Source organism: Oryza brachyantha, chromosome 12 (assembly GCF_000231095.2).
Source record: "Oryza brachyantha chromosome 12, ObraRS2, whole genome shotgun sequence".
Taxonomy (NCBI): Eukaryota; Viridiplantae; Streptophyta; class Magnoliopsida; order Poales; family Poaceae; genus Oryza; species Oryza brachyantha.
In genome coordinates this window covers 9,888,383-9,901,825 of record NC_023174.2, presented here as the reverse complement: position 1 = coordinate 9,901,825, position 13,443 = coordinate 9,888,383, and the positions used below count along the sequence as shown (strand labels likewise).

At 42.4% G+C, this 13,443-nt stretch overlaps 2 protein-coding genes across 6 annotated transcripts; one reads left to right on the top strand and one right to left on the bottom strand.

Moving 5' to 3' along the window:
• Window positions 1-208: 208 nt before the first annotated feature.
• Window positions 209-12,342, bottom strand: LOC102713697. Of its 5 annotated transcripts, none has more exons than XM_015843253.2 (6): window positions 11,950-12,342; window positions 11,497-11,859; window positions 11,217-11,339; window positions 11,067-11,126; window positions 10,529-10,599; window positions 209-292 (listed from the first exon to the last, which is right to left on the bottom strand). In XM_015843253.2, exons 2-6 carry the CDS (start codon window positions 11,663-11,665, stop codon window positions 266-268), a joined length of 450 nt encoding a protein of 149 aa, XP_015698739.1. In that variant the 5' UTR covers window positions 11,666-11,859; window positions 11,950-12,342; the 3' UTR covers window positions 209-265. The 5 variants fall into 5 exon arrangements, with proteins under 5 accessions (XP_015698739.1, XP_015698742.1, XP_015698741.1 ...); XM_015843256.2 differs by lacking the exon at window positions 209-292 and adding an exon at window positions 8,876-9,670 and having other exon boundaries at window positions 11,557-11,859; window positions 11,950-12,335; XM_015843255.2 differs by lacking the exon at window positions 209-292 and adding an exon at window positions 8,910-9,666 and having other exon boundaries at window positions 11,950-12,336.
• Window positions 6,444-8,778, top strand: LOC102713426 (subtilisin-like protease 3). The gene has a single exon (XM_006663937.3). The coding sequence runs from the start codon at window positions 6,488-6,490 to the stop codon at window positions 8,696-8,698; it is 2,211 nt and encodes a 736-aa protein (XP_006664000.1). The 5' UTR covers window positions 6,444-6,487; the 3' UTR covers window positions 8,699-8,778.
• Window positions 12,343-13,443: the final 1,101 nt, after the last annotated feature.

The following is a 13,443-nucleotide window of genomic DNA, read 5'->3' as shown; positions in this document are numbered from 1 at the left end:
TTGATGTACGTAGATTTGTGTGGCTATGTAACTTAATTTTCTAAGTATGATGTTTTTTTCAAATGAAAGATATTTCTTTTTGCATTTTTAAACACAGTATAACACATTTTGCGGTCTTGTTTCAATCAGTAAGATTTTTCAGTAAAACTTAATTTTACTATAGTGTTAGGAAAAACATCAAACATGCCTCTCCTATTATAAATATCACCACCGGTAGTAGGAATGAGTATTGTCCTATGAATGCGAGCCTGAGACCATGACAAGATTAGCTGATAGGATGCTCTTCTTCTTCCTGCAAAGAAAAAAAAAAGCAAGAAAAGGTGATAGAGATACGTGAGAATTTGATCTGTCCAATGTGTGAGCTCCTAGCTAGTAGTAGGTTAGAGCTGGGGACGCGTGGATGGAATGCGACCAAGGATCGATTTTGGTGTATGCAATCATGGAGGCTGTGAAAAGGATTGCTTATTTCTTCGGAACAGAAGAGATAAAAAAACAAAAGAGGTTGCATCGACCAATGAAGACTACAACTTAAGCTCTAACAGAACGGTTATCCTATCATCTATTTTTAGATATCATCCATATTAGGAGAGAATGTTCATATTTAGATGATCTCTCTCCGTCCTCTAAATAGATATAGAGGATGTCATATATAGATGATCTAGTGGAGTACAAAGAGATATGAAGGATGAAACTATTTTAGATGATCATCCAAATGAACATATAGATAACTAAATTTAGATAAGCTGTTGAGCTGCAAGTGAGGAGTACAACTTATCCACAATATGTCATTTCTTTTTCTTAATTTCCCGGATGGATATGTGTACACAGGTACAAGAAAGGACACACTACGCATGCATCTCAGAATGCATCCCCCGTTTTCCACTTGTCTGAATTGTACAGTGATGCCCACAAAGTCTGGACCAAAATGCATGCCCCGTTTTAAAATATAAATAATTCTATGTTATTTACTAGATATTAAGGTTTTAAAGAAAATATTTTGGTGTCTCTCAATAAATATATATGAATAAATATAGTTGAAAAGGTACGTGATGTAAGTTAGAAAAAAAATTGAATGATATTCAGTGATTTAAATGCTTATATTCTAAAATAAGAGTTAAATCCTATATTTTAGAATGGATGGAGTAGCGTAAATGCTTGTCCATACAAAAACTTTGTGCAAAAAAAAAAAAGAACCATACAAAAACATTTCATTCTCATTTAAAAATAATGATATTACATCTATGAAATCCATTCCAGAACTACGATGAATATGACATCGTGTGATGAGAACTAAATGACAACCATAAAAATCATCACTGATTTTTATGATGTATTTTTCTAGAAAATGTCATGAAGTTTAGCATGGGCTGATTTTAATGACGAATTAAAAAACTATAAATAAATAAATAAATCACGACAATGATATATAAAAAAGCTGATATAGAGCATAAAAAGTTGAAAAAGCCCACAGGCTGATACATAAAAAAGTTATTACGAAACAAATTTTTATTGGAAATATTAGCAGTTTTTATTGAGATTTAATCCATAAATAAACAATATAGACCACGATGATGATATAGAGCATATAAAACAACTTTCTCAAAGAGAAGAACTAAATAGACATGCACCATTGGAAAATAGAAGGAAAGAGCAAGTCTATCTTATTTAGTTTATCTAAGAGTAATTTATTTTATATGGTCTAGATTAAATATTATGGAAAACTGCTAGTATTTCCAAAAATAAAAAAAGCTGATAATATGCAATTTTCTATCACCAGTTTTGCTACTGCTCTCAAACCCACTGTATTCGATGGTTCGAGTTACAAGAGATGGTGTACCAAGGTTTTGCTATGGTTCACAGCCATGAAAGTTTTTCACATGGCAATGGGTAGACCTAAAGTAACAATGACTCCTAGAAGAGAATACGTTCGAGGTTGCACCTCTTTCAAGGAGCTACGATTAGCGCTTTTGGTGAGATCCTAGTTGATGTATACATGCACATATTTACTGGCAAGGAGACTCCATGATGAGAGATATGCTTAGTACTTCTAGCCAATGGTCTATTGTAACTCATGAATCCATCATTCTTGTGAAACATTCCGAGCAACCACTTGAGAACATTCTCGAGGAGAAAGACAATAAAAAAGCTTAAAATAGCAAGTGACAAAGGACTGCAAAGTCTTTGGGTGATAATTTTATTGTATACTTGATGATATTCCGAGTACTATCAATGAGGCATTTTCATCTTCAGACACTGACAACAGGAAGGAAGTTGTCCACGGTAAAATAGAAAGTATTTTTAATGTAACTTCGGAGATCACTTATTGTTCTTATGGGTCTAAACCTATTGGATGTAAGTGATGTTCAAGAAAAAGTTTAGACCTGATGGTACTATTAGTTATACCAAAAACAAGGTGAAGATTTATTTGATACTTATTCACCAATCGTCAAATTGATCACTATTTGAGTATTACTATTGTTGACTGTCTGTCACACCTCAAGTTTCTATCCTAAGCCTAAATCATTAAAGAAATTATTAAATAATAATTGGTTTAATTAACTCAGGAAAATTCATCAAAATAATTAATTCAATTAAATTTAGGTTTGCCGGAATATTCTAAAATAGCTCGGGAACAGAGAAATCATTAACTAGATTTAAATTTGAATTGCAGAGAATAAAATCTTGCTCCAAAAAAATAAATTAAAAATTGGCTAGATGAGGTTTTTCTCCCCTTTTCATTTTCTTTATTCTTTCTCCTTTTTTCCGGGTTTGGGCCGCAGCCCAAATGTTACCTCTCCCTCTCTTTTTCCTCTCTCCCTCTCATTCCTCTCCCCTTGGGCTGGCCCAGCCGATGCCCGCGGCCCACCTCCTCCTCTCCCGCGCGCTCGCCTCCCCATCCCCTCCGCTAGGTCGCTGGCCCAACTTACCCGCACCCACACACGAAGTCCACCCCGCCTCCCCTTCTCCCGCGAGCCGCTGACAAGCAGGGCCCACCTGTCAAGCCGCTCTCCTTCTCCCTCTCCGACCTCACTGCCCTCATCGCCGTCGGCTCCGCACGACCGCGGTCGCCGACTCCCGGTCGGCTTGGACTTACCCTCTATCCCCGCCCTTTCCTAATTGGTGCCCTCCTCTTTCCCCTATTTAAACCTCTCCTCCGCCCGCTGTCACTGTTTTCCTCCACCACCCCTGAGTGTCGCTGCCCTGACGCTCGCCACCGATCTCGCCGCCCGCCACCAATCTCCCTTGCTGCCGGCCGTCACATCCGTTCCCCCTCCATGCTGACTCGCCGTCCTCTACATCGTCGCTGAGCACCTCCACCCCTGTCCCTTCCCCCTTTTCCTCTTTGTTCGATGTCGCCGGCCCGTGAGTTGTCGCCGCGCGTGCACGCTGTCCGTCGCGGCCGCCGCTCCCTCCCGGCGCCATCGTCATCACCTTGCCGTCGTTGCGTCATCGCCGCTGATGCCTACCTCATCCTACGGTCGTCGCGCGCCATCGTCGTCCTAGGTACGGACGCCACCGCCTCCTCCCGGTTGCGGCGCCGCCACAATCTGTCTTCCCCGCGCCGCCACCGTCCGTCGTCGTTGGTCGTCACTGCCTGTTGGCCGTCCCACGCGGCGCCGCCCGGTCTGCCGATCGAGCGCTGTCGCCATTCCCCCCTCTCTGTTCTCTCTGTAACTAGCGGGGCCTGCACTTTCTCTCCTCTCTCTTCCTCCTGATGGACCCACCGGTCAGCCGCCGGCTATCCCCTCTCTCACCCGGTGGGCCCACGTGTCAACTGCACGCGCCTCACCCCTCTCTCCCCATGGGCCCCACGTGGCAGTCCCTCACTACCCCTCCCTCTCCCTCCTTGGGTCAGGGCCCACCTCTCAGACAAGCGAACCCACCTGTTGGCACCGATCTCCTCCCAGGATGACGTCGTCAACCTCATTAATTGCGCAATAATTCATTTAAAGTTTTTCCTATTTAGTTTAAAAACACAGTTAAACTTTTAAAATTTATAACTAAGTCATCTAGTCTTCGTTTTAGTCCATTCAAATTTCATTAAATCCAGAAAATAACAAGAATTCACTAAAAATAGTTTCTTTATGCTGTATCAGTAGAGTTTTTGCCTATTTTATTTATTTTTGTGCTTTGTCGCTTAGATTCGGAGCCCGTCGACGCGCCAATTTATTTAGAGATCATCACGGAAGTGCCCCAAGGGACAGAGCAAGGCAAGTGGCACTTATCTTGATCATTTTGCTCCTATGTGTTATTAAATTCCCGCTTTATTTATTCAAACTTGCTTCGTTTTATTTAAAGTATTATGCTATTTATTTTCTGGGTTCAACCTATTCTTATGTTGTTGTTTACCCGACTTTATTCATGTTATACCAGGGGTAATTGAAGTAGAGTTAGGCCTAGGTCATGCTTAGCTTTGCTTAGAACAAGTAGCACATGGGATCACTTTAATAAATTGCTAGACTTGAATAGCTGTTGATCATGACTTAATACCCGGTCAGGGTTAATGCCAACTAAAATACCGCGAATGGTGGGATGTGGATGCACGGTTTTGAGAGTCACACACATGACAATTAAAGACCGGTTGCCAGAAAACCCTGAAAATAAATTAGTGCTAACCACAAGCCGGTATGGGCAAGGTGGGATTTGAAGTGTAGCTTTGAACAATTTGACACACCTAGACAAGAGTGGGTGCGATAGAGTATGGATGGGCATCGTTGTAGAAGAGGGCCTATGCTACCCGACTTGGTGTAAAGGAGGCGAAACCTGAAGTGTGGTACGATTGTCTAGTGAGGGTTAGGTGAAAGGTCTTATCATGGTTTTTGTACTGAGGTATCGTGGTGATACGTTATGGTCTGATAACATTCTGGGGAGCCATGTCTTGTGGGTAAAGTTATATACCTCTGATCAGAGTAAAACTATTCGAATAGCCGTGCCTGCGATTATGAGGCGAACTGACAGATTCGCTGGGATTAGTCGAACCTTTGATAACCTGATTAATCTTGAAACTGGTTTGACCCTGCGCAACGTGGTGTAACGTTAGCAGTGGTTTGGGTCCGCAACATGGTGTAATATTGGACATAGGGTTGACCCTGTTGTAGTGTAGTGTAACGCTAGACAGTGGTTTGGGCCTATTGCAACGTGGTGTAACGTTGAACAGTGGATGATTATTTTAAATGTTTACTTTACTTTTATTCAGTATATTTTATTTATTGTTTTGCTAAATTACTGCCGCGGCAAATTAACCTTAGCCTATCCTTGATACCCTATTGCATTCATTTATCTCCTCTCTTGAGTGTTACTTGTTGAGTACGGTGGTTTATACTCAGCCTTGCTTAATTTTTCCCCACTAGAGCAAGTGCCAGAGCCAGAGTCAGAAGGAGCTAGTTCCCAAGGTTGAAGTGAGGTTCAGTTCAGCATCGAGAATGTCAGTGGTGTGGAGCCGTGTTTGTCAGCTCAAGCTAAAAATTAGTTGGAGTTTTTGTTTGTTTATTTTCCGCTGCATTTTAATAGACAATTGTTATTTTATGTTTTTAAGTCGTGAAACTGTGTATTAATTGTGTATTAATTTGTTATAGTGTGTACTCGAGCTGATTCTTGGACCGAGATTGAATACATGCTATTGTTTAGAAATTGGTGTGAATTTCTAGGTGTGACAAATCTATGAGTTGTTTCTTTCCTAGATTATTAGAGCCCAGATTATTGGATTTGCAAGTCTAAAGAGGAATGGGGTGGCACGGTGGGTAATTTTTCGTCCAATAATCCAGCAAAAGCTCACCTAGATGAGTTTATCATATTATAATAAGCTAGACTCCAGATTATAATAAGCTACTTCAATAAATTATTTGTTTCTTCCACTTACTCCCAATAATCTGGATTATAATAATTCCAAACCCAAAGTGCCTAAGAGCTGATTTTAGTTTTTTTTTTCATTGGAGTATATTTGTTCCATTTGTAGGAAGCAGAACCTTACCCTTTTGATTAAAAACATCGTCTACAATGATGAGTTTCCAAATTTATCCCAGTCAAAAAAAGTTCCCCACAAATTACAGCATTTTTTAGCAATACCCAAACTGGATATATGTCCAGACAAATTATTGTTAAAGCCATAAATAATCAGACTGAACCAAATTTATTTTATATCTCCAGATATTCAAATTAAATGAATAACTAATGAAAGAATCCAACCTATTTACATTAATAGCTTCAAAGCCATTTAATGAATCTATTTATAGTCATAAATATTCACATCTCCCCCAAGTGATTCAAAGAACATCTATAGGCATAACATTTAAAGCCATTATGTACAAGGAACCAACTTACAATCAGTGTATCTCTCTACTCATAAATATTCAGAAATAAATTCCAAAGAACCATAGCCATTGATTATCGAGGACAATTATGACTGTATCTAAACAGCTATAAATAGAGAGAACCTAGCTCATCAGACACAAAGCTTCCCCTTGCGTACAACCTTTGAAGCTTACTCATGGGTGTGCATACCAGAATTCTCTTGAGTTTTCTCTCTGTTTCCATCCTTCATGCTCACACAACTATTTGCTCCACCACTGGAAATGTTGATGCATCTAGGCTAGATACATATGTAGTGCGTGTGCGTCCACCACCAAACTTTTCAATTGACATGAGCAACATCCAGCTTGAGAGTTGGTACAGATCATTTCTGCCACCAAGGATGGCTTCATCAAATTCTCAGCAGGCATTCATCTACACCTACAAGACGGCCATTTTCGGCTTCACGGTGAAACTCACCGAAGCTGAAAAGGAATTTGTTATGAAGAAAAACGGCGTCCTTGAGGTATACAAAGACAACCTCCTCCCTCTCTTGACTACTCACACCCCAGATTTCCTAGGGCTGCGTCTCAGTGAAGGATCCTGGAAAAAAACTGGCATGGGTGAGGGTGTCATCATAGGAATCCTTGACACAGGGATAGATTCCAGGCACATCTCATTTGATGATGATGGCATGCAGGAGCCACCCGCTAAATGGCGCGGCTCCTGCGAGTCATCTCAGATGAAATGCAATAAGAAACTCATTGGGGCTAGCTCATTCAAGGGTGGCCATAAATCATTGCCTCCTATGGATGACAGTGGCCATGGAACACATACAGCAAGCACAGCAGCTGGTAGTTTTGTAGATGGTGCAAGTGTGTTCGGCAATGGGAATGGCACCGCAGCTGGCATGGCTCCTCGTGCGCACCTCGCTATCTACAAGGTGTGTAGCCGAAAAAGCTGTGCTGAATCTGACATACTTGCTGGCATGGAGGCAGCCATTGCTGATGGCGTTGACATCATGTCCCTGTCTCTTGGTGGTCCCCCAAAACCATTTTACAGTGATGTAATAGCCATTGCATCTTTTTCTGCCACGAGGAAAGGCATATTTGTGAGTCTTGCTGCAGGGAATTCTGGTCCATTCTCCAGCACACTGAGCAACGAGGAGCCATGGGTTCTGAGTGTTGGTGCTAGCACGATGGATAGGCAAATGGAAGCCATTGTCAAGCTTGGTGATGGTCACTTGTTTGTCGGCGAGTCTGCGTACCAACCTTATAACATTGGTTCCTTACAACTAGTGTACCCACCATTTGAACCTTTTCATATAAATTGCCTCTTTGTGAAAGATGTTGCAGGCAAGATTGTTGCCTGTGAGCACACACACTCTGCGTCCCTGATTGGACGCATCGTCAAGGACGCTGGTGGATCAGGGTTGATTTTACTTGGTCAAGAAGGTAGTGGCCACACAACATTTGCTGAGCTAAGTGTCTTACCAGTGTCCTATGTGGATTCCCCAGATGCAGTAGCAATCAGAGAGTACTTTAATTCAAGTAACAATCCGACTGCCTCGATCATCTACAATGGTACCTCATTGGGGAATACTCAAGCTCCTGTAGTTGCATTTTTCTCATCTCGTGGTCCAAGCACTGTGAGCCCAGGTATTCTAAAACCTGACATCATCGGTCCTGGAGTGAATGTCATTGCAGCCTGGCCATTCATGGAAGGGAAGGAAGCTGATGATGCTAAACACAGGACCTTCAACTGCTTATCTGGAACATCAATGTCAACTCCTCACCTCAGTGGCATTGCTGCTCTCATCAGGGCAACACACCCAGACTGGTCACCTGCAGCAATCAAATCTGCGATCATGACAACAGCTTATGTTGTAGATAATCAGAACAAGCCAATCCTTGATGAAAAATTCAATACTGCTGGGCATTTTGCAATTGGTGCTGGACATGTTAATCCTTTTGAAGCTATTGACCCAGGTCTGATCTATGACACTGATGAGGCACAATACATCTCATATCTCTGTGGCCTGGGTTATACAGATGCTCAAGTTGAGATAATTACACATCAGAAAGATTCCTGCCAAAATGGAACCAAAATAACTGAAGCTGAACTTAATTACCCATCAGTAGCAGTAAGGGCAAGTGCCGGCAAGCTTGTTGTGAACCGGACTGTCACTAATGTGGGAGAAGCAAATTCAAGCTACACTGTGGAAATTGATATGCCCAGAGAGGTGAAGGCAAGCGTGTCACCAACAAAGCTAGAATTCACCAAGATGAATGAGAAGAAAATCTTTTCATTAAGCTTAAGTTGGGATATTGAAAAAACTAATCATGCCGAGGGAAGCTTCAAGTGGGTATCTGAGAAGCATGTTGTGAGGAGTCCAATTGCAATTTTTTAATGTAACTACATAAAAATAAGGTGTTCCTATGAGTTTGCCACTGTTTGTCTGAAATAAGAAAGTTGCAGACAATACCATTATATTCTTGTGTGCAGGTATTGCAAAGATTCACGACATAACTATGGGCCTTGCAAGCATGATTCAAGAACCACAACCTAACATAATTGCCTTATTAAGAATTTATAGTAGCAGTTTAGCACGAGAACCTTATCTTACTCTGTTTTCGTGTTATGTAGATATGGGGAGTCTTATTTCATAGAAGATCATTGTGGATAGTTCCTTTTGTTACAGAAATTATTTGGTTTCCAAGAGGCAACAAATGTGTTTTTAGAGACATGTAGGAGGTTCAAAAGGAATATGAAACAATTCCAGCAAACAAAAAAAATACTAGAGATTCAAGCATGTGCTGGCCATTGATACAAGGTCAAGAAACTTTACAATTGGTTACTATGTTCCAACTTTCTTAAATAACCTTAATTCATTAACACAACATTATACCTTTGACCTGAAAAATCCATCTCTTTGTTTTAGTCCATTGTTGACAGAACTGATGGTGGCTAGAGGCCTAGAGCAGCACCTATTATAAAATTATGTTGTGGGAAGAGAATGTACGGAAGTGTGGAAAAAGAGCGCAGAGACAACTAGAATGAGTTTAACACAATATTCAGTGGCTTGTCTGACTATCCTGCCAGCTTCATGGGACCACCCTGCCAGCTGTTCCGGGTACTCGAGTGCACTTGAGTAGTGGTCCCCAAGCATCTAGCAAGGATATTCTCGGGAGTCCCCTCGGACAAGCTTCTTCATGCCTTGTTCGGAAAGCCTCCTCCATCTTTGTTCGAATCCTTCCTTTGAGAGGTTTGACTGCCTTGGCCCGAAGATACTTCTGAGATGCATGCGCACATACATGCCTCACCCTTCTAGCCCGAAGATACTTCTGAGATGCATGCGCACATACATGCCTAACCCTTCTGGCTTCAAGACAGAATGTCACAACATGTTCACGAGGCAAAATGTCACAACATGCTCACGAGGCAAAATTTCACAACATGCCTACGAGGCAAAATGTCACAACATGCTCACGAGGCACGTTTGGGCAAATGGGTAAAGGGGATGGCCCCGTACCAACATTGTGCGGTTTTTGTCGAAAATAGTTAAAAAAATTAATACACATATTCACCATGATTATTCTTTTTCTTTTGTCCTGTTAGGAAAAGTACATTGCATTGGAGAAGGGCACTCTGCTAGTTTGATTAAAAGAGGTAGTACAAAGTTTTACAAATTGGCAATTTTATGGTGATGTAAAAACTACTAAGCCTCTCTTGGTCCGTTTCCTCTAGCTTGCTCTGTATGGAATATAATTAAATATGCTTTTGGGTTTACTGAGACACCAAAGAAATGTGAAGCACTTGCTCACTCTTTGGATCTATAACTTGTTGAAAACGAGAATAATTTGATTCTTATTGGGATATGCATCATTATATGGAAAACAAGGAACACTGCATCTTATAGGAATACTTTTGTGAAATGACTGGTTGTTAGTGACTGAAAAGCTAGTTAAGCTGCAAAACAAGGAATGTGGGAGTGTAGGAGGCAGGCTAATTGACTCATATCATGACTAATATCATCCTCTGAAAAATTAAAAGTTGGGTTAAGGGCACCAGCAGGCATGTAATGTACCAAAAGAAGTAACAACAAAAGTGGAAGTTTTTTTTGATGGCTCAACTCATATAAAGCAATGTGAAGCAAAGAACTTCTAGTAATAAAATGCAGGCGTAATTAGAAAATGATCATCAGAATGTAAGTGTGCTTTGAGACTTTTGGATACCATACCTTGCTGAAAAACATGATAAGTTTCTTGCAAGAAACATCGTCTGCCAGCAACTGTACGTAGCTCTTTAATTCTGAAAACGAAAAGTAGCATATTTAATCAAGGAATTAGCACAGCAAGTCCAATACACATGAATGAAGGATTGTTCCTTCCGTCTGTAACATTTACACATAAACAAATTAGTTAACTGTCAGAAGAAGAGAAGCAACTTTTTTTGGTACTAAAAATATAAATATGCATAAAAAGTAGGGAAATAAATAAAAAATCCTCTATCCACATTTTTTGTGCATATAAAATCTGTGCAAACAGAAGTTTGCATGAATATATAAATCCATAAAATTCAAACATGGAATCACCATAGCATTTAAATAAGTACTGCATTCAACAGATAGAAACATAAACTTGGATCTTATCATAAATAAATTAAAAAAAACAATCTTTAATCAATATCCAAGGACAGGGCACGACTATTAATCCTAGTTGTAAGATTATATGTATTATGTATTATTGAACCATTCAGCAAAGAAAAATGTAGCTAACCTGTGTTCACTGCAGAAACATATCTTTTAGAACTTAGACAAAAGTCAAGTGCACATCCACCTATATGTACAAAGTAGCAAAATTAGTGACAAATCAATGTCAAACATTGATGAACCAAAAGAAACAACATACCGTTAAGTTAGTACATACCACCAATAAATTCTCTAATGGCATAAAAAACCATTAGGATGATAGGATCCAACTTCACTCGAAATCTCTTTGGTTGATCTGTGCTCTCATTTGTTGGGGACTGGCGACTGTCAGATAAATTATCTGTAGTATAATTAAGCAATATTGTTATCTTCTTCATTCCAAATCTATCAATCAATAAACTATTAAATGCAAGGCCCTATTTCGCGTTCAAAAGAAATGAGCATAAATTAGAGTCAAGAGTCCACCTAGAGGATGGAGAGAAATAGAGAATACTCACTAATCATCGCCATCAGCTGATTTAGGAAGAACAAGCGACCACTTGAGCAGAGCAACCTACCAGGACGCCGCCGTGCACCCCCACGCGCGGTACATCGACGCCGCCTTCCGTGTGGCCCCGCCGGCGACCCTGTGCTGCTGTGCCCCGGCGGCGCGCCTGCGCATTCCATGTCCCCAACCCTAGGCTCCGAAAGGACGAATGGGGGTAGGTAGGGCGATGCCAAGTGGGCATGTGGATCTAGACTATGCGATGAGGAATCGGCCGATTCGGCCAAGCGCGCGCCGCTTAGCCTTCTCCACCATACAGATCTAGCTCATGTTCATCGTCTTCCTATGGCAGATACAGGCGGAGAGCTCCTATGAACTGCAAATAAGATATATGATGATGATGATGATGATGATGATAAACTTGGAGAAAAGATTGGAAGGTATGCCACAGTCTAATGGAGACTACCTGCTGGATTTGCCCGTTGAGCAAGCTGCCGCAGTGAAATCCGATGATTCGCCCATCTTCGACCCCGGAAGGAGCGAAGCGAATGTGATCCTCCTGTCGTCGTACCACGTTTTTTCGCACCTTTCGCCACCGCCGTAACCGAGAAAATTGCATATATTACCATTACTAAAATGGATTCGTTTCGCTGGAATTCCATTCAATTGGTTTTATAATTCGCTGAGTTTATCATTTTCATTGTTTAAGGGGGCTGAAAAATTATTTTTTGTTTTTTATAAATTTCTTCTCCAAATCTGCCCTAACCGTTCTCTTCGTTTTTTTTCCTATTACACGCACGCAGATCTGTCTTTGTGTTCGTGGCGTGGCGTCGACCAGCCGACAGTATCCGCACGCCTTCCGTCTCATGCCGCCCTTCCTCCCCCTAGCAGTCGGGACGCCAGCGACTCCGTGGGGCTCCACCGGTCTCGCCAGAGCCACATACCGCCGCAGACAACCTCCAACCGCGCCACCGCCTTAGCCCGTCCCCCCATCACGCCATGGTCTGGTGAAGCATGATCCTGGAGTTGTCTGGGTGCACCTCGATCCCCAGGTAGAAGGAGAGAGGCCCCAGTCACTTATCTAGAAAGTAGTCTTCATGTCTTCCTCTTCATGTCTATATACCTCCGCATCCTTGGTGCCGGCGATCACCAAGTCATCGATGTAAATACCCACCTACAAGGCATTTCCTCCATGGCCCCGTCGGTAAATGTCTGCCTCGTGCGAGCTTTGCTCGAAGCCCATCCCCTTGAGCGTGGAATCCAACTTGGCATTCCACGCCCTCGGTGCCTGCCGCAAGCACTAGAGGGCCTTGTGCATGCGTAGCACCTTGCCCTCCTTGCCGGGGATCGCAAATCCCGATAGTTGGTGCATGTATACCTCCTCCTTCAAGTCGCCGTTCAAGAATGCTGATTTGACGTCCATGTGATGAACGCACCAACCTTCTTGAGCAGCCAACGCAAGAGGAGTCGCACGGATTCCATCCGTGCCACGAGGACGAAGGCATCGTCGTAGTCGATCCCCTCCTGCTATACGAAACCGCGTGCCACCAAGCGAGCTTTGTGCTTGACGATGGCTCCAGCTTCATTCATCTTCAGCTTGAACATCCACTTAAGAGTGATCGTGTGGTGACCACGAGGAAGGTCAGCATGCTCCCAGGTGCGGTTCCCCTCAACAACATCCATTTCCGACTGCATCGTGGCACGCTATGCCACGTGTCTCTCGGCCTCTGCGAAAGACTAAGGCTCATTGTCGTCGCACGCAAGGTTCAACTGCGCTTCCAGGTCACGAGGCACCAGGGCCGACACCGACTGGTCACGAGAAGGTCCTCCATCGTATGGTACCACAGTGGCTCGCTGTCGTGGTACGCGTCGATGTGCTCCTCATCGTGGGAGAGCAGAGTTGTGAACTCCACCGGGCTATGCTCGACACGAGCTGGCGTTGGAGTGGACGTGCCCAAAG